At 38.3% G+C, this 21944-nt stretch overlaps 1 protein-coding gene and 1 long non-coding RNA gene across 3 annotated transcripts in view; both read left to right on the top strand.

The window, feature by feature from the left end:
- Positions 1-21944, top strand: part of doc2b (double C2-like domains, beta) — a 190640-nt gene that overhangs the window by 153952 nt on the left and 14744 nt on the right. For both annotated transcript variants that reach the window (XM_085173762.1, XM_085173761.1), the window contains one exon: positions 9693-9847. In XM_085173762.1, coding sequence (XP_085029888.1) covers positions 9693-9847 — 155 coding nt within the window. The remainder of the gene's footprint in view (positions 1-9692; positions 9848-21944) is intronic.
- Positions 18974-21289, top strand: LOC146510427 (uncharacterized). Its single transcript, XR_014876317.1, has 3 exons — positions 18974-19963; positions 20285-20593; positions 20632-21289. It is a non-coding gene; the product is annotated as an uncharacterized LOC146510427 (long non-coding RNA).

Raw genomic sequence — 21944 nt, 5'->3', positions numbered from 1 at the left:
GAGCAAACCTTCGCCTGCTATACAGGTGAAAATAGAGCAACAGGACTGCTGAGTCTTTGATTCTATTTATTTTCTGCTGTGTTTCACTTGCATTTATTTGAAAGACTGAGTGTAAACATAAAAAAATATATATATTTTATGTGCTGGAATGTGCAGAAAATAGGTTTAAATGTTAAACAAATTTCTTCCAGTCAGAGAATGTTGCATATAATTAAATTTTTGCTTGATGCATTAAGTTAAAAGATTAAAACTAATAAAACAAGTTTTAAAAAGGGACTTTTCCAATTGATTACATTTTGTATGATGGATTATGCAGAGAAAATATAAAGATTGGGCTGAAAGATCTATCGCTTTATCACCTATTCGGGTTGTAAATCGTGTTTTTAAAAAGTAACTAAGTAATTAATTACTTTTGAAAATAAGTAATCAGTAAAGTAACAGGATTACTTTTTGGGGCAAGTAATCAGTAATTAGTTACTGATAGTTACTTTCAAGTAACTTGACCAACACTGGTCATTAATATACTGCAACAACATGGGAATAGAGCAGCTGCAAGAGAATTCAATATTAAGGAATCAATGGTACAGAAGTGGAGGACGCAAGAATGAGTTGAGTAAAGTTTGTTTATCTCACTGTTTGGTTTCGCTTAATGTGCCTTATAATCTGGTCCACCTTATGGTCCGAAAAATACTGTCATTTTATCCATTGTGGTCACTCTCGCAGTGAATGCAGTTTACTTGCTACTTTCTTGGTATGGATTATTTATATGCTGGCAGAAAAAAGAGATGTTAGCAAAGGGCTGGTGTTCAGGCTAAATGAATGATCTGTGAGTGTGAAACTGAAAAGAAGACAGTGAGTGCTGTAGAAATGTCAGCGCTTGTCAGGCATGCTGGGCTTGTTACTATCCAGGCAGCATGAGGTTTGTGCTTCCTCCCTCGCTACTGTATGTGTCTCGACGCTCTCGGTTTGTCGTGGATTCCTAAAGTGCGCTCTGTTAAAGGATACAGGCAGACGGAAACTACAAAATCACAACTGGACAAAATGGATTTGAGAGTAAGCTGAAGTGGCAACTGAAACATGTTGGCACGCTAGATGAGTTGAATGTCGTCATCAGTCCAGTGAGACGTCTTGTAAAAGTCATGTGTGATTCATGTGGGGAGAGTCAGCTCCTTGGAGATATCTGATTAGTATCCTGCTGTGGATACTGCTAGACAGATTGTCGAGCCCTGTCTCCTACACACAGTACAAGAGTGTGTGGTGGAGGCAGCAGTCTGCGTCTGCAGAGCTGTTTCTTTATGCCAGTTTTGCTCTTCATTTAAATATTGTTTTCTGATTATTGTGGGAGTTTCGGGGGTGTTAGCAGCAAAGATCATAGATTGCACAGCTTGTGAGGGCACTTTGTTTTTGGATTATTTTTTGGGCATTTCTGCCATTATTTGATGGTGAAACAGTGAAAATAGACAGGAAAGTGGTGAGAAACAAAAGAGTGCCATGTGTCTGACTCAAATCTGGGCTGCTGTCTCCAAGTGGGCAGCTATGTGGATACTGGGGGTGGGGGAAAAAATCGATACTGTGTAGTATCGTGATATTTTGTTTGCTAATAATGTATCGATACAGGGACAGCAGAAATCGATATTTTGTTACAAAAACGTTTTTGTGGATCAACATGCTCTGACTTCAGAGCATGTTGATCAGCTCCTTTTTCTGAGCAAGAATCCTGACATTCCTTCACTGTCCAAATGTGTTTAACTTTTTTTTTTTGGCAGCAATAAACATGACAGTTTACTTATTTTAATTTAAGACATGTTTTATTTTAATTAAGTTTAAAACTTTTTTATTTAATGTAAAATTATATTTTGTTTTAATTTACTTTCAAATTCTTCAGTTGCTGAATGGGCTGCATAGTTTTCATAAACTGCATAGTTCAGAATAGCTATAATTGTACCAGATGGTTGCATTCAGTTAAGTTGGACTAGACTGTAATACAAACCGTTCAGTTTGTCAACAATAAAACTGAAATGAGAGAAAGACTGAGTGTGAGACTTTGATATTAGATAAAATGAATATTGATAAAGTTTACCTTTATGTACAGAATCTGAATATCGCAAAATATTTTAAAAAATTGCGATAATATCGTATCGTGTGTTAAGTATTGTGACAATATCGTATCGTGGGATGTATGGTGATTCCCACCTCTAGTGGATACGTATCTATATACATGTATCCTTCAAGCTCAAGTCCTCTACCCAAGTCCTGGGAGCTTGAGGGTCCTCTGCAGTATCTTTGCTGTTCCTTGGACTGCTCTCTTCTGGACACAGATCTTGGATGATGTTCCTGGGATCTGCAGAAGCCACTGTTTCCTGTTTCCTTCACCTTCCACATCTTCTCGAGCTCTTCTCTCAGCCCTTGGTATTTCTCCAGCTTTTCATCTCTTCTTTCTCACGTTGCTATCACTTGGTATATCACTGCACCTGTCTCCTTCTGCTTGTCCACCACTACTATGTCCGGTTGGTTAGCCATGACCAGTTTGTCTGTCTGTCTAGAAGTCCCACGGGATTTTAGCTCTTAGGATTTTGCCTGGTGTGGTAGACCCCAGGTTTTATTCATCTTGTGTTCAGAGCTTGCTACTGTCAACGTTGACAAAATTGCAATGTTTTTAGGTATATTTTTGTGTTTTTACATCAACAACTTGCCAGTGGTACTGGTCATTGTCTCTAAGATTTTTTGGGGGGGTTCTTGCTACTTGGAGGCAGAAAAAAGAAGTTGTGATAATGCATTTCTACCCTGTGGCATCAAATAATGCTGTTCTGCCAGATAGTGCTTGCAACTCACCATGGTGTGCAAGGGTTCTTTGATGCACCAGCTGCAGCAACACTGGGCGCTGAGAGATCACAGCCCCGAGCTACAAAATCTCCATTAGTGAGTTGGCTAGGTGATGGATGGGTGGGTTGTTTATTAGCCACAAGAAAGTGGACTGCATCCAATTTGGAGCTTTGTCTTTTGCTTTGTTTGTTTGTTGGGAGTGACAGACCTGGCTCACTACTGCTTAAATGCGATGCATCCAGGCACTGGTGCCAAATTATACCATGTCCTTTTCTGTGAGACACCAGCAGCATTGAAAAAACGAAAGCATTTGGCACATTTGAAATGAGAGCGGGTTTTTTATGCACACAATAGGGACATGCGATAATATTATAAGCTGATATCTTGACTTGTTGGCAAACAGGTGCTTATTTACACATCCAGCTGCTTCAGAGCTCATTGTCATTCATTTACAGTCATGGTTCTGGCCACCTGTGAACTCCTGAAGGACATTTATGGCTGGTTATCTGATAAACACGCATTTTATTCACCTGCTTGTTGATGTATCTGAAAAATGCAGAAAATTGTCCATTCAACTGAAACCAGTAATATTTAAAAGTTGTGAAAGTTTTCAGAACATATGCAAACTTTTTTTTTATTATTTGGCAAATCGAGTTAGAAAGAAAAAAAGTTTTCTTTTGACATACTGACAGCAACTTTCATTAAAAGTAACAGGGACTGTAGTTGTTGTCTTGTACATAGTTTTCATAATATATCTATGAATGCACCATGTACACTCTGTCTCTATTACTCCATTTACAAGTATGTGAGAAATAACTAATAATAATAATAAACTTTATTTATAAAGCACACTTAAAAACTAAGGGTATGCCAAGGTGCTTAACAAGTAAGATCGAGAATAGGAGGAGGATAATAGGAATAGGACCAAAGCAAGTATGCAAGCAGGTAGCTGTCACTGATACATAGGAAAGCAACAGGTACAGAGCAAACAAGAATTTAAATGAGCATAAAAACTAGTCCAAAAATGCTATGACCAAAAGTAAAGGACATTTTGCTACTGCACATGCATTAAAGTGGTTTGCCTGGTTCTTAAATATTATGGGTTTTATACGGTGGCCCTGAGAGGTCAAATGCACTGCAAATTAAGGTCACACACAAAAAAATTAAAACAAATTGCTGAAAAACCACACAAAACACAACATAAGTTGTGTATATATTTGTGTTATGTGAGCTATATTTATAAAATAAATATAGCTCACATAACACAGCTGAAGTGATTTAGGGGAGATAATATCTTTTCTGAATGATCTTAAAATGTCTGTGATTTAAATTATGTTCCTGACCAAGTCAGGCCCACAAGTGATTAATTATGAAATTCACTGTGACTTCAACAAGAGAATCACTGATTTAAGTCGGCTCTTACAGTGAGGGGAAGAGAAAACCACACGAACTAGCTTACATCTAAAAGCTGATGCTTTTTGTCTCCTGCTGGGGGTGGTCGACACACAATCCAAATTCCGGCAACTTTTCTCCCCGTCTAACGTAAACTGAGATGTGGATGTTTTGACGGGTGTTTTTTACTATTTGTTTATTGTATAGCTTGCGTTTTACCTTGTATTTGTTGCATTTCTGAGATGTTTTGAGTTTGTTGCCCTTGTGTAAGAGATTTGATCTCAGTGGGACTTCCTTCCTTGCTCACAGTAAATCGTTCCCCCACTGGCGCTCCAAGGCAGTGATGGCAGATCCAGACACAAACCACACAGCTATCGTTATCAGCTCTATCTGTTATTTTGTACAACATAAAACTTAGCACCTGAAAAGTAAACGAGTCAATGTACTGTACTATGTTATTGCAGTAAAATCAAGGTTTTTCAGTTTGACTTCACAGTTTAGCTGTAGCATCCAGTCTATCAGAGATGAGAGAAGGAACTGAGACAGAAAATCTAATGAATATTAATTTGAAATGGCACAAACAGTTTTCAGTGGTCCAGGCACTTTCAAGTAACTCTCGATTAACTTAAAGTTCTTTAGACTCATTTGCCTTTGCTATGTTGATATGAGTGGCTTTATCCTGTGTGTGTGGTTAAAAATAAGTGCTGAGGTAAAGGGAAAAATGATGAATTACTCACATAATCAGCAGCTGTAGAGGAGTTGCTGGTAAATTGCATTTCTAAGTCACTGGACATGGAAAAAAAGCTCTTTCGGCTTCTGAACTGCCTTTCTGTCATTTTCATACACTCAAGTATTTTTTTCTTTCTAGATAACAAGAAGTGCTCTGTGGGCCAACACAAACTTATATAGTAGAAAAGTACGTTCATAAGATTGTCGTGAATAACTGGTAGTTGTACAGGTCTGTTTTACCATTAACTTAACTAACAAGCACTGATGTAATAGGTTGACTTATACTGTAGTAAATCAGGCTGTTTTTTCTGTTTTATTCTTTTCCATAGTAGTCTCAGGACAAAGTGTGTCTACTTTGCTGGGTCTTTTTCCTCTTTTACTCCCCATATTCCATGGAGTTCCACAGGGTTCCAAATTAGGACCACTATTCTTCTCCATATAAATAATTTGTATGATAATTATCAAATGCTGTCTTCAGATGCCACAGTTATTTGTTCCCTTTTAATTGTAGACACCTTTACATTCCTACCTTTGAAGTTGTTCAGTCCCATTTAAACCAAGTTAATGTTAAATACAATCAACTCAAAATTGCTGCTTTTTAAAAACAGACAACACATACCTGCTCTTTGTTTTGTTTTGTTTTGTCTTTTACAACAAAGCATCAAAGTATTGTATTCTCAACATCCATCTAAGGATGAAGAACTGAGTGAAAGAAACTGCAATCATAGGCAAGTAGATTAATTCAGTGTGAAATTTACCGAAATCAGGATGTGATCTTTGAGGTTGGTAAGAAGTAGAGGTTGGTGGAGTTTGTTTAAAAGATAGCAGGTAAAAGTAAACATTGTATGAGAGCAATGCATACATTATATGGAAAATATGCATTGCATAAGTTCATCTATTTGCGCTGTTGCAAGCATAATGTTAAGGCCATATTTTAATCATGCAGGAATTATCTTTAATCTTCAGAAGCTGCAGATATTTTTTTAAATATATTTTTTTTAAAAATCATTATGAGAATATTTTATCAAGGACAAAGGACAAAACAGATCGTTACAGCTGATATGATCACTGATATTCCAAAGTTTATACTTCAGAGTTTTTTTGTTTTATTTGTTTGGTTCTTTACGATTAACCCGCTTTCAGGCTGCCATTGAGGCCTCTAAATGGCAGAGCAACTGTAAGCACCTTGAAGCAACTGCTGCTGTGATTTTGTGCTATATAAATAAAACTCAGTTGGACTGAAGTTGTGCAAAAAACACGAAACGGCAAAGATGTTTTATAAGACGAGGATTTGTGATGACATTTTGGTATCTGTAAGGCTTCCCTTTTGTTGTTAAAGTGAACTTGTGTTCCCTACTTATTTATTTGATCACGTAAAACCAGGGAGATCAAGAATCTCTTGAAACCGAGCTCCTAGATGAGACTTGTAGACAAATGTACAGCTGTAGGATGCTCATATTATATTGGCCTAGAGTTTCACTCTGAGCCATTTCATACCACCACTTAATGATCAGTTTCATGGAATGTTTTCTGTCATTGGATCTGTATGATGTCACAGGGGATAGATTTTAACAGGTCTTTGGTTCAAATCTTGTATTGAGGGGCAACCAATCAGAAGAAAACTGGCTTAAAGGAAAAGAAGCTAAAATCAAGTGTTTCAGTCAGAGGATAAAGTGAGGGGCTGTTTCTGTAAATAAGGATTATTTTTGAACAGTGAAGCATGCAAAGCTACTGCAGGAGAGTCCAAGAGTACAATATGGAACTAGCAAAGAGTATAATAAATCCAATCTCCCTTCTAGGAAAATTTGTGAAGTTATTTTCATTGGATTATTGGATCACACTGAAACTTAAAAAAACACAGGAAAACAGAAAAATGCTGCAAAAAGCACCGAAAATACAACTGAAGTTGAATAAAATACAATAGAAATAGAACATAAGAACATTTGCTCACTGATTTGTTTTGTTTTGTTTTCCGTTGTGTTTTATTCAACTTATGTGGTGTTTTGTGTGCTTTTGCAACATTTTTTTTAATTTGCTGGCGTTTTCTTTCCGTTTGACCTCTAAGGGCCACGGAGTAAATGAATAAATGAATGTTAAAAAATATGTTTAATTTTTTTGAGCAGTGTGCTAACAATGTGGGTAGATCTAGAAAATTAGAAGTATAGAGAAAAGGTTATTCAGACAACATTCTTTTTCTTTTGTTTATAAAAGTTTTATTTAAAACAAATGTATATACGCACATACACAAATCCATCCAAAACCGTTCAAGAAGCCTGTTTTTTTTAATGCTGTAATGTTATTTTTGTGCCAAGAAAGCTACATATTGTGTTGCTTTCTCCCAGGATGGAGGGAGAATTGGAAAATTCCCGGACTTTTAAGCACAGTGGGAAGAAATTGTGGAGAAAATACTTGATTTGCACAATGAGAAAGTGGAGCTGTGTATCAGCAGCTTGCAGAACCCATTGTGAGCCTCCTGCCTTCACTTGGTAGCCAGCGACGCGGTGAGAACGTTTCAGTGGCCAGGATGTGGTCTCTTTAGTTTCTCTGTCCTATTTTGCTACTGTTCCTGAGGCATGTCATCACATTTTGGCTGCACCTTGTGATCATTTAACAAGCTATCAAGTTGTGTACTGTGCATGATTATGATTGATGCAGTTGCAATGGTGTCAGAATGACTGATGCTATCCAGCAGCCTAAGAATGAGACTTCCTGTTTAAAGAGAGAATTTGTTTATATAGAAATCTGTGGTGGGGGGGGAGTGAGGTGCCGCGTTTGGAGACACACTTTTAACATCATGTGTCAGTTCCGATGTTTTTCTTGTCTCGAGGAACATGGTAAATTAATTTTGATGAGGCCATTAACTCATCATCTACAGCGGAGATGGGATCAATCAGCCAATCAGTGTTTGGCTGATTTTTAAGGCACGTACTTGTCTAGACAGCTAGGACTGTAGGTGCTGGAAACTTTACAGGTTACATGGTGAACAGAAATGTCCTGGCAAAGACAGAAGCCTGGCTACAAAGAGCCAGAGCAAGCCAAGAATAGACTAAGGTAAAATTAAAAGAAGGTAAAAAAAAAAAAAAGACCTGTCCTCCCACTCCTTCACTGGAGCCTGATGAGGTAATGCTTTACTGCTTTTATATAAGCAGCTGTGCAGCACAGGTTCAACATCCCTGAGAATTCAAGCACATAACATGGGAAAGCAGTACGTGTGTAATCAATGGGGGGCTGCAAGTATTTTACCAAAACATAAAAGGAAAGACACCAATGTGACATTTCTTAGTAGGACTCGGACAGATTTTGAAGACTTGAGTGTAGGTGGATGATTGTAGTGGCAATGAGAGAGGCAAAGGCCAAGACATCTAATTTCTTTTTAATAAATTCTGGGTAATTCAGGGACCCTTCAAAATAATAAACGAGCAATATGCAGTCTCTGTGCCAAGGACATGGCATGGTTACAAAGACGTTCCTCCAAAATCCTGGAAGTTTCTAGCTTCTAGTTCCTAGGGTCAGATGAGATGGGGTTTAATCACGTCTCTCTGCATTTCGGCTTTTGTAAGTGAAAATGTTTCAATTTTAGAAAGCGGAGGCAGACACAAGAAGAGAGATTGTTAGCCTGTGATTTCCCTTTTTTCCAGCAGAAGACCTTAAATCAACTTATATCAAACTGCATTCCCAGTTTGATTTAAGTCATGGGATAAGGAGAATTTTAAGGATTAAGTTATATTGTTTAGATCCGGGAATCCGCCTAGCAAAGACTTCAATCCAGCTCACTGGATGGATTTGAAAAATGTAAATGAGGGCATAAATTTTAGACTTCTAACTGTATTTTCATAAGTTTTACTGCTTTTCCCACTGATAAAGACATCGCCCACTACCATTCATACCACACCTAATAAGTAATAGATAAACTAATAAATGACAGAAAAGACTCTGCTATAGAAATGTAGCTTTTACACAGTGGATCCAAACAGGAAAAAGTTTTGTACAAATTATCAAAAACTCTCAGTTTTATAACTACAGGACAGTCTAAACCAGCGGTCCCCGACCTTTTCTCCGCCACGGACTGGTTTATGTCCGACAATATTTTCACGGACAGGCCTTCAAGGTGTCGCGGATAAATACTACAAAATAAAACCAGCACCGGTACCAAAAAAAAGAAGATTTACTCATAACACACAAAAAAAGACCCAGGGAAAATGAGTTAATGATAAGAACGCTAAAAAAATAATGATAAAAACCCTGAAAACCATAAATTTCACACCCGAGCCTCAACTCCCGTGGCCTGGTACCAAACGACTCACGGACTGGTACCGGCCCGTGGCCTGGGAATTGGGGACCGCTGGTCTAAACAATGAGCTACTAGAACTTTAATTCATTCATTTCTTACTATTTAAACCCAGGAGGTTTCTTTCATTTGGTATCGCTGCATTTCTTTTAATGTAGAAAAAGTGAGACATATTGTTGAAACTGCACTTTTTCTACATTATATATCGCAGAGATTACATGTGTAGTTAAACTCCTGACCTAGAGGTGACAGAAAAAGTTCATCCAAGCCTGATAAAAATAAAAGACTGTATGTTAAAGATGTTTGTGGTCACACCGCCATCATCCTTTTGTTGTGAGTCGCTTGACTTTCTTCAATAATTGCGTTTGATTTTTGGCCAAGACGCTTGTTGGCATAAATGTCAGTCTTTTGAAAGCTCAGCTGGTTTTGAATCCTAAATCTTCTCATTTCCACCCTGCAGGTCAAGACGGAAGACAAGTCTCTGGAGGAACGTGGACGAATCATGATTTCTCTGAAGTACAACACCCAGAAGTCTTGCCTGGTAGTGGGCATCATACGCTGTGCTCACCTTGCCGCCATGGATGCCAACGGCTTCTCCGACCCCTACGTCAAAACGTCAGTATGCGAACACTGGCAGGCACATCCAAAAAGAAACTGGGGCTGTTTTACCATCTCCAGGGAGCAGATTTAATAAGGTTAAAAACCCCAATTAAGCAAAAAGGATAATAAGGGATTTACTTTGATAGTTTTGGCAGTCATTATCTATCAGTAGTAATTTTATTTTCATTTTGTTCACCCCTGAGATCTGCGCCAACCTCTGACGAGGGAGCAATCATAGAACCAGACAGGTGCTCCAGATTAACTTATTTGGAAAAGGGAAGAAAAGCAAACGTGTTTTTACCACGAGCGTCATGCTGCAGTTTGTTGTATTGTACTTAATATAACTTCGTACACAGGCATGTTTACACACCTTTGAGAGCACTCGCTTTCAGGTCTACCTCTACGTGCTTAGATAACAAGGACAGAAGTGTTTGCTACAACCTGTCAGATGATCTCGTGTTTCTCGACTTGCCAGACTTCAGCGTATCTCTGGTGACTGCAGTGGGCACTGTTGTGAGGAACAAGAATTTATACAGAAGTTTGAGGAAGTAAAACTGTCTAAGCTTGATAATCAGTTTAATCAGAGCAGAGGAAATAGAAAAGAACATACACTACTCTCACTTTTTAGTCAGAGTGTAGCATCAATCAACTCAATTAAACCTGTGGGATATTGATCTGGTCAAAGTAGCAGAGGGGGTTGTTAATCAGTTTCGGCTGCTTTGATGTTAATGAAATAAACAACAGGTGCACTGGAGGGGCAACAATGAGACAACCCCTAAAACAGGAATGGTTTTACAGGTGGAGGCCGCTGACATTTTTATACTCCTGATTCTTTCTGACTGAAAAACACAAGCATGGAGGAGATACCAGGAAACAGGCAGTTACACTGGGATAGACGTACAGGGCTGTAGAAGGCCCTTATCCCATCAGGAGGACCGGGTTACGAGGAACAGGATGAGCACTGTCGGAGTCCTACCAAATAACCTCCAGCAGGCCAGTGATGCGAATGTCTCAGACCAGACAATCAGAAACAGACTTCATGAGAGTGGTATGAGGGCCCGGCGTCCTGTAGTGAGCCCTCTGCTCACCCCCGGCCTGATTGGCATAGAACACTAGAACTGGCAGGTCCATCGCTGGTACCCTGTGCTTTTAACAGATAAGAGGAGGGTCACCATGAGCATGTGTGACAGATGTGAAGCGGTCCGGAGAAGCTATGGAAAGTGTAACATCGTTCAGTATCTCGTCTTTAGGCGTATTGTCAGACATCATGCTAGTGCAGTGGTTCCTGGGTTCCTCTTAGAGGACAACAATATCCCTCATGTCCAAGAATTTGCACGCAGTTGCTGGAGGAAGAAGGAATGGATCCTATTATCCAGTTCATATTAGTATAGAAATCCAGCATGATTTATTTTCCCATTAAGATCAGATTGTTCTCAAAATATTCCTTTAATTTTTGGGAGCATGAGCATCTTAGACGACTTGATAACATTTCTACGTGGATTTTTGGCAGCTCTATGTTGCCTTTCAAGAAAAGTTTTGTAGGACAGAGTCAGAAAACAGGCACAATGGGTGACCTTCTATTGCTTCTCTGCAAGGTTTTAGCAACAGATTGAAAGCATTTTTTGTAGTACAGCACAGCAACATCAGCAGAATATGAATGTTGTGCAGACATATATAATAACCAGGTGAGACACGACTTTTCCATGTTTTTCTCCCATTTAAGCACAACAGATCGAGTAAGTCATCGTGGCTGAGGACCTGTGATTTAGTGAGAATAATCCTTTAATTGTCCCACAAGGGGTGTAACAGCAGCAAGAAAGACACATATACAACAAACAGTACACAAGACACAGAACAGAAACATACACAATTACATATTTACATCAAGGACAAAGTGGTTTCCAGCATGAACTGCTTGCTAATAATGTGGCAATAGGAAAAGCAGTACCATGTAATTATCAAACTTTACTGCTGGAGCTTATAGTCAGATAATTCAAATGCCCACAACAAAGTACATATAAAGTAAAAACATTAAAAATGCAAACAAAGGCAAAAGAGAATTGTAATAGTTTAGTAATAATATGATTACTTGTTAATAATGGTTGAAAAATATGTAAATATGACATCAGTAATGATGTTATAATGCAGAAATAAGTGCTAATAGATGATTTTGAAGGTTATCACACAGAAAATACAACAAGGTGAGCAATCACAGCAAAAGGAAACAAAGTTAGCAAAAAGGAGGATGAATTTTAGCATTGTAAGGTAGTAAGTACCAATTCTAACTTTTCGTGTGAGAATAGCTTATTATGTGAGACTAAACCCATGTTGCCTCATTTACCTCATTATAAGTGTCATATTTATTTTTAAATTTAAATATATGACGATATAATTTGAATTCATTCGGCATGATGAAGAGTGTCATTAACCCTACACTGCAAAAAATGATTTTCAAGAAGGTAAAAAAACCTTGTTTATGGACATGTTTTCTCTTTTTTGTCTAAAAACAAAACATATTCTTAACAAGAAAATTAAGATCATTCTAGGAAAATAACTTTTTCTTAATAAGATATTTCAGCTCATCTTGAGCTTTATTTACCAGTTACAGGGTACACTGCAAAAGAGCTCTACTTGAAATTAGCCATATGTAACTGACAAAAATTTGAGAAAAAAAAATCTGCCAATGGGGTAAACAAAAGTTGCTTGGCTAGAATCCTTAAAGCTCGCAAATGAATCTCTTCCTTAAATCCTTAATTATTAAGTAAGTGGAAGAGTTCAAATTTAGATTTTGAACCAGAACAGAACCAATTCTGCATTAGTGGAAATGCCTTATTGTAAAAAACAAGTTTTGCCTTTATGTATAATTTATATGAACTGATTTCATGATTTTGACTTTCAGGCTTTTGGGTCATCAAACCATAACTTCCACGTTTTCTTGTTTATGAAGTTTATGCACCTGACTCTTGATGGTGATGAGGGTCCATAATAATAATGCGTTTGTGTGATAAATAGAGATCTAACCTGAACATTACTGTATGTGATCAAATTTATACCAACAGAAGAAGCTCAGTGGGATTTCAAGTTTTAAAAAATAGTCACATATATTCTGTAGGGAGACACAAATTGCCTATTAAAAATAAAATATTAGTAGTAGTAATAGTAAGTGAAAAATCACACAATGCCAATCAATCCAAATCATAACTATAGTTCCGATATGTCAACTGAAGAAGGTTTTATTTTGTCTCCATAGCTGACCAAACGTTTTTAACTTGACCTCAGGACATTTCTGTGTTTTTGTAAATGTAATCCTCATATTATAAATGGTCATTAAAGCGCTTCTGTTCCTTATCAGAAAATATATTTCCATCCTTTTTCTTGTTACATTAGCAGACTGCTCTTGCTGTTGCAGGTTAAAATGCCATTTTCACAGTGATTTGCTTATTTTGTACCGCTTTTGTAACAAAAACCCAGCAGGGAACCCGCTCACGCCATTTATCTCCTCCGCGATTTAGGCCAGTGCAACAGAAAATCAAACACCCAGGCTTTGTTATAAACGTGGTTTTATTAAATGTTTGGGCAAAGTCATTTTTATGAAAAAATTTAAGTCAACATAGGAAAATAAACACTGCTGGAATGGCATAAAAATAACCCATGCAACTATTTTATTGTTAAAGCAGGAAAAACTATGAGTCACATTTGAACCATTTTCCTGAATTACCTCACAATTTCATAGTAATGTATTGTGCCTTCATTGACTCAGTAATTTATTTTACAATCTGTTATTGAGTAATTGAATTTTGAATCATGCGTCTGCACATGAAATTGCAGGAAAGAGAAAATTAAACCATTCACTGACAATCACGATGTTTACACTTTAAATTACATCGAACCGATCTGTGTCACTCTTAAAGGCCTTGAAATAAGACAAAATATGATGTAGGCGCCAAAAATACTTTTCCTCATTTTTTTTCATATACACTCACTCTGCCACATTTTTAAAGTTACACCTTACTAGTAGGGGTGCAACGATACTCGTATAGATATTGAACCGTTCGATACAGTGCTTTCGGTTCGTATGCATATGTATCGAACAATACAAAATTTTTAATTTATTTAATCAACTTTTCTTCTGACGATGCTGTCTGTGTTGAGTGCTCAGTGGATCTGCGTTTGACTACTCCGCCTAGGCTGCACTGTCGAGCGCAGATCCACTGAGCGCAGCACAAGCTAGCAAGACCAGTGTTGCCAACTTAGCGACTTTGTCGCTATATTTAGCGAGTTTTCAGACCCCCTAGCGACTTTTTTTCTAAAGAAAAGTCGCTAAAAAAAGACGTGAATGCGCATATCGCTTTTACTCTCAACAAGCAGCGGATGCTGTAACGCAGTCAGTTCTTCTTTTACTCTTTTACTCTTATGCTGTTTTGTGGATCACAAGGTTTAAAACTACTTATAAACACACACACACAAAGTAACTCCACCAGAGTGTTCCAGGGTTGGAATTGTGACATTAAAAAAACAATAATTGCTCAAATAAATTTAATTTGTAGTTCTAAATAAATTCTAAATGCATTTAGGACGTTTTTTACTCACTTTATGTCTCTTCCACGATGTTATTTCTCTCTCCAACAACATAGATTACAATAACATTAGCATGACCAATTATGCAAATTAGGTGATGACGTCATTTAGCGACTTCTAGCGACTTTTAGGACAGCCAATAGCGATTTTCCTTACTGAGGGGTTGGCAACACTGAGCAAGACAGAAGCTAAGCTCGTTGCAACATGGCAAATTGAACCTCCCCCACCCTCATTCAGATCTGGCCTTTGGAACTATTTTGGTCTTCATGTGAAGCATGACCCTGAAGGTAAGCGCGTCGTCGACAAAAGTAAAACAGTATGTCGGATGTGCCACCCAATGCTCAGTTACATGGGTGGGAACTAGTGCGTTAGCGCAGTTAGCTCGTTAAGGTGTTGACGCCGTCCAGCCCCACGCATGGGCGATCCAACGGAGATTTGCCGCGTTGTGGTGTTAATGTCATTTCAGATTAAGGCTGACAGCACTCGTGGGAACACAACGAATATGACTACACATTTACTCCGACACCATCCTAGTGCAAAGACAAGTGGAAGCAGACAAAAACAACAAGCAGGCATGCTACAAACTTTACCCGAGTCATTTAGACAGCCGTTTGCACGTGATTCTCCTTATGGGGACCTGATATGTTTAATATGCTGCTGAGAATATAGCCCAGAAGAAGCGTATAGTATAGCTTTTATTTTAGAAAGAGCCATTTCTCTGTAATAAACTCTTTTCCAAAGATGAGCGATTTCTCAATCAGATTTATTTTTTTATTACTTTGTTGTTTCAGCAACATTAAATTTAAAAACTGTACGTTTGAGTTAAAATATATATTTATAATTTTAATAAATGACAAATTAAAAAAGCATGAACATTTTTTTGTATCGAAAAAATATCGAACCGTGACACCAAAGTATCGAACCGAACCGTGAATTTTGTGTATCGTTGCACCCCTACTTACTAGTAACATGTTGGACCCTCTTTGCTTTCAGAACTGCATTAATTATTCATGGCACAGATGAAGCATGTTGACATTACATCATCGAGCAGTTGCTGCATAATTGCCGACTGCACATCCATGATGTGAATCTCCCATTCCACCACATCCCAATGTTGCTCTATTGGATTGAGATCTAGTTACTGTTAAGTCCTTTTGAGTGCACTGAACTCGTTTTCTATTCAATTCAATTTTATTTTATTTATATGGTACAAAATTACTTTAGTCGCTGCAGTTGGCTTTTATAATGTAAACTAGATAACATGGGTTATAAGGGGATGGACATAGTAAGCAACAATATTCAGGTAGGCTGTGGTGTTAAACAAAGTGTGCCAAGAAAACAATTACACCACCACCAGCAGCCTGAACTGCCTGACCCACCGTCTGAAGTTTCATCAGGCCAGGCAGTGTTTGTCCAATCTTCTGTTGTCCAGCTTTCCTGAGCTCGTGTGAATTGTAGCCTCAGTTTCCTGTTCTTTGCTCATAAGAATGGAACTTGGTGTTCTGTAGTAGAGCAGGGCGATATGACCAAAAATATCTATCACGATATATATTTGAAAATTTGCGATAACGATATAACTGATGATATAATTGACACTAGACAAAATACTTTACAACTCCTCAACTTTATTAGTGCAAAAAAAACCCATCAATGTATTTTGCACTTACACAAGCAGCTTTTTAAGTGCATTAAAGTTATATAAAAAATTTGCAGTGCAAATGCAAATCCTTGCTGACAGTTTAACCAAAAGGCATTTCCAGTGGAAATTGGCCGACATATCCTCAGCATAACCATGTATAATATCCACAAAACTTAAAAAGAGGTTATACACACACAATACAGTAATATTATGTTGAAGCAGAGTACGTATCACTCCGCGAGGCTCCTGCCTACGATAGCCGTAATGCTCCGACAATCCATCAAGCGGTGTGGCTTCGTAGCTTAGCAAAGTCGTACTGAAACATTTGACAGATTTTCCAGCGCCGTGTACGACATAAAATCGTTTCGAGGTCAGTAAACACAACCAGAATTCATACATAAGGCACACGGGATTATAAGGGGCACTGTCGATTTTCAGAAAAATCAAAGGATTGATTAAGTGTGCCATATTTTCCAAACAACACGGTAATAACGACGGCCCGCTAGCATGCTCTACCAAAAATAGTGCTTGGTTGCGTATCTGACGGACGAAAGCTAAACCAGTTCCACACCACTGAAGTTGCAGCATTTTTACAAACCAGTTCTGGTTCATCCATTTCATTCAATGATCCACTTTCGATCTTCTCATTCTGCGTTGCCGCCATGTGCGTATGTAAACAAAGGCACTGCGCGTGCGCATTTTACCCATATTCTATCGCAATATTTCACTTTCTTATCATTGCCCAACATTACACCGGTTTACTGTGAACGGTATGATATAGCCCAGCCCTATTCTGTAGTCCGATCTGTATCAGTCTGTTCACTCTCCTATGACATCATCAAGGCATTTATCTCCAGAAAACTGCCACAAACTGGCTATTTTCAGTTTCTGAGCACTTTTTGTGAACCCTACACATGTTCAGAGCCACTTAAATCATCTTCCTTCCCCATTCAGTTCAAACTCCAGCAGGTTCTCTTGTACATGCCTACACGCCTAAATGCACTGAGTTGATGCCATGTGATTGGCTCATTATTATTTGCACTAATGAGCAGTTGAACAATAGCCAGTAATAGGTTTACTGACTAATGCATTAGCTGATGAGTGTATATGATGTTGCAATGGTGGATGCTCGTATTAAGAATGGCCAAAATTCCAAACAATGGCAACCTGAGGAGCGAGCAGTTCTCTTTCACTCCTGATGCTCACTTTAATGCTGTTCTCCATTGTTATGTGGCACATTTTAAAGGTGCTGAAATGGATTAGCTGGTTGGCAGTGCTGATGTTACACTACCTGTGCCACATCCACAGGCTACAATTCGAAGGACAATCCTGTTTATCACACAAACATTTCCCAAGTCTTTCATCTGGCTGAGCAATGAAAGTGCAATTAATTTCCGACTCTGCTGTGCACACCTCGAGAACAAAAGCGCGACTTCTTTCAGTGGAGAGGGACCGGCAACAATTTTCCAACCGTCAGAGGACGGGAAAAAATCTTCCCCAAGCTTGAAGGACACCAAGGCTGGTAATAGATTTACTGACTGATTCACGTGAAGGAGAATAAAGAAAACGTATAATCTGACACATAAACAGCGCCACAGGATTTCTCTGTCGCTACCTGATTTCTTCTAAGTGTCTATCTGAAGGATCAAGTCACAGCTGTCAATGAACGTTAAGCCATTTGCTCTAATGTGCTGGTAATGTCGGGGATATTCGGAAATTGCGCGAAAGTAGAATTCAGACACGCATTAGTCAACAAGGTAGTGGAGTACTTTACACTCTTTAATGGCCATTCAGTCAATGACAAGTACATTTCATCGGCTTTGAAGTAAAGAGTAGTATATTTTAAAACTCACTGCATGAAGGCATAGTTGTACTCTACAATCATGGCATACGCACACAGGGAAATATTTAAAGTCATATTGCACAATTGCTTTGTTTGCATCATAACTTTCACCCTTAGATTTTTTTTTTTTGCCAGGGGGTCAGTAATCCCATTACGTGATAACGATTAGGTTCGCCGCAGTGTCCTCATCAACAATTCCAGCTTCCACTCCCTCTGGGGTACACTTGTGAGGAATAACCCACTTAGCCTCCCTTTAAGTCTCTTTGTTACCTTGGGAAATTGAAGTCTGTGAGGGTCCAATGGGCACATAACAGAAGAGAGGGATGTGATGAGATACTGTAATTGCAATGAAATATACCACATCAGAATGAGCAATACCACCCAAAAACTGTGCCAAAAGCACAGAGGTGCTAAACAACATGCACTATGCTGGTTTTGAGATAAGTACAAGTTGCCTTGTGCATCATTTATGAAAACAGAACAGAAACAAAGGTCTAACCTTCACTCGCTCAGACACACACACACACACACACACACACACACAGACAGGCTGTATACAAACACAAATGCCTTCATCCAGAGAAACAGCAGCACTAAAACCCTGTTTTCTCCTCTGACTCGCAAACTGCGAATGCAAACTGAAAATGATAAGCACATTGTTACATTTTGTGAGCACGCCAGGAACGCCTCGGCTAATTTAAATAAATATGAAGTTTAATTTCTTTTGCATATTCCAAAACATACTCTCAATTTTCTGTGTGGTACATACACTTCACCAAGGATAATGGAATCTAAAATAACATAACTTGTTCGTTTATGATGATGTTCTGAGCAGTTTTAGAGCTAGTTGTTAAACTGTTATGCATTATGCTGAGAGTCTTTAAATAATGCGTTCACCCGTTTCATATACTAAGAAAACAAGACATCTAAGAAAATATAGAATAGAATAGAATAGAATTCAACTTTATTGTCATTGCACATGTCACAGGTACAAGGCAACGAAATGCAGTTTGCATCCATCCAGAAGTCCTTTAGACATGATATAGATATATTACAAATATATATTAGCAACAATATAGATATGTAATAATATAGATATATTACAGAGATGGGTCTATTATGGTATGTTATAATGTACACGGTATGAAGGTATGTTATGAATATGCTATAACTATAAGTATGTACAGGCTGTAGTGAGTACAAGCTATGTACAGGCTATGAAAAGGATATAAATATGAAAAACTATACAGAAATATGAGATATACAGCTATACAGAAATGTGAACTATGCAAGAAAATACTGCCTGACTGCAACTTTTAGGGTGAAAAAGCTTGTTACTGGAGCACTTCCCTCTAAGATACAGCCTTTTTACCCCTGACAGGAGCTCTTGTAATTGATATTGATGTTTGTAGCCTTCATTTTCAAAACCAGTCTTAGTTGACAGTTTTGCTCTTTAATCTAAAAGTTACAAAAATCTACCTTTTTAAAGGGTGGAGAGAAAAAAGGTGCAAAATTGTGCACATATTAACTTTATTATTGAACACTGATACATTTGAAGATGGATTGGCTTTTGTATATAACTCAAAACTATCAACTGAAACTAAACACAATGTATTAAATTGTATCAGAGCAGTTACTGTTTTATCTTATATATCTGCTCTTTATCTTGTTATCTACGTATCCAATTGCCACATTACACACTCTTTTATGATACTATATCTTAAAATCTACACTCATAAATGATTCTTCACCCTCAATAAACACAAATCGACAATGAGTTTATTTATTCCAGTTATTAAACATTATGTGCTTGGTATGAACTGAATGTATAGCAATCAGGTAAATGTCATTGGAATACTGAAAACAAAGAACACATAGTGTAAACAAGAGCAGTATCACTGAAGGGCGAGAGTCAAAACTTTGATCCTTATTGATGATTTTAATACAGTTTGATGACATCAGCCTGTCATGGCTTCATTGTAACATCACAGGGTGTTGTGCAGCTCTCTCCATGACCTTTCTTATGATATATTACTCAACATGACCTTTGGCCATAACAATTAAGGTCAAGGTCAAAGGAGCTTGCAAAGAAAAGCGTCTGGACTTCTTTAAGTTACTTGAAGACGTTTCACCTCTCATCCGAGAAGCTTCTTCAGTTCTAAGGTCAAATGGTGGAGAGTCCCAGATATAAACCTAGTGGGAGTATCCCCCCACAGAGGGACAAAAGGACCCCCTGATGATCCTCTAATCGCCTGAGCCAAGGTGTGAAACTGGGTGTGTCCCAATCAGCCAGAGTTTCGGGTAAGTTCATTGTGAAACCTGGCCCCACCTTATCATGCGAATTCCTTAGGTCAGATGGCCCAGGGTGTGAGTGGGCGTTAATTAGGTCAAGGTCAAATGCTTAGCCAGCCAAGATGCTCATGTCTCCCAAGCAGTATTGGTCAAGTTACTTGAAAATAGTAATTAGTTACTAATTACTGATTACTTCTCCAAAAAAGTAATCCATTATGTTACTCATTTTATGTTTTATGTTACTTTATGCACATTGCATCAAGCAAAAATTAAATTATATGCAACTGTCTTTGTTTGGCGGTCGTGGCTCAAGAGTTGGGAGTTCGCCTTGTAATCGAAAGGTTGCCGGTTCGAGCCCCGGCTTGGACAATCTCGGTCGTTGTGTCCTTGGGCAAGACACTTCACCCGTGTCCTACTGGTGGTGGTCAGAGGACCTGGTGGTGCCAGTGTCCGGCAGCCTCGCCTCTGTCAGTGCGCCCCAGGGTGGCTGTGGCTACAATGTAGCTTGCCATCACCAATGTGTGTGAATGGGTGGGTGACTGGATTTGTAAAGCGCTTTGGGGTCCTTAGGGACTAGTAAAGCGCTATACAAATACAGACCATTTACCATTGGAAGAAATTTGTTTTACATTTAAACCTATTTTCTGCATATTTCAGTATATATATAAAAAATAATTGTATATGCTAAAAGTAATGTCAGTACTTCCGAGTTTTAAATGCTGTATGCTAGTACTCTCTCCCGCACTCCATATTATCCATTGTTGATCTACACACGTCTGTTGCTGCCACGCACGCTCATACGTCATTGTCATGAGACACTCTCACAAACAAAATCACGGTTTAGTAACGCAGCATGCTTACGGGAAAGTAACAGTAATCTAATTACTTTTTTGTAATAGAAATCCCTTACTTTACTCGTACTTGAAAAAGGTAATCAGATTACATCTCTGCTACTCTTGAAAGCTTATTTTTGTAAAGTTAAATCTGAACATGATATGTTGAAACTGTGGACCCTGGAGTGCTAACAAAGAGACACAAAAACAAACAGAACGATTGCATGCTCCCTCCCTTCATCGGCAGAATAATGTGTATGAAAATTATCTTTTTAAATAAAAAAGTTAATTTGGTAACACTTTAAAAAAAAAATCCTGCAAAAACCTGGCTTAGTATATTTGTGGGTCAATGTATTACATTGTAATTTAAATAAAATACCTTGATATTCCATCACATTACAGGGGAATTACCCCTGAGTTGAGGCCACATTATAAAGTGTTACTGGCCATTTATACTGTGTTTATCAGCTATAAAACGAGAGGGTTTTGGAAACTGGAAAATTAGTTTTCCCTCTGCAGTCCTCAAGCTTTATTGACAAATCACATTTGAGCTGGCTTTGGATGCTTGCAGGTAAACAGTCCCTGTGATGGCCAAATGAAGCACTGCATTTGCCAAAAAAGGAGTTTATTAACTTTTCAAAATGTGTCACCGGCACACAGCACAGCAAGCTTTACCCCGCCATATCCACCGGCTACACTGGAAGCCCCCAGATTTTGGCAGTCAGCAGAGAATAGTTTGTGGGTTACTGCTGCACGCCTGAGTCACAGTAACAGCAGTACATATCACAGGCTCTAAAATGTTAATCTCTCTAAAAACCGAAAGAAATAAACATGAATTAGTTTTGTCTAAGGTCTAGCAAAGTGAAGTGTGGTATGACTCCCAGAAGCTCCACAAAAAAAGGTTGGAAAGCCGATAATAGGAACAAA

Source organism: Neolamprologus multifasciatus, chromosome 10 (assembly GCF_963576455.1).
Source record: "Neolamprologus multifasciatus chromosome 10, fNeoMul1.2, whole genome shotgun sequence".
NCBI classification, from domain to species: domain Eukaryota; kingdom Metazoa; phylum Chordata; class Actinopteri; order Cichliformes; family Cichlidae; genus Neolamprologus; species Neolamprologus multifasciatus.
Note: the sequence above shows the minus strand (reverse complement) of the source record. Positions and strands in the feature narration are given on the sequence as shown.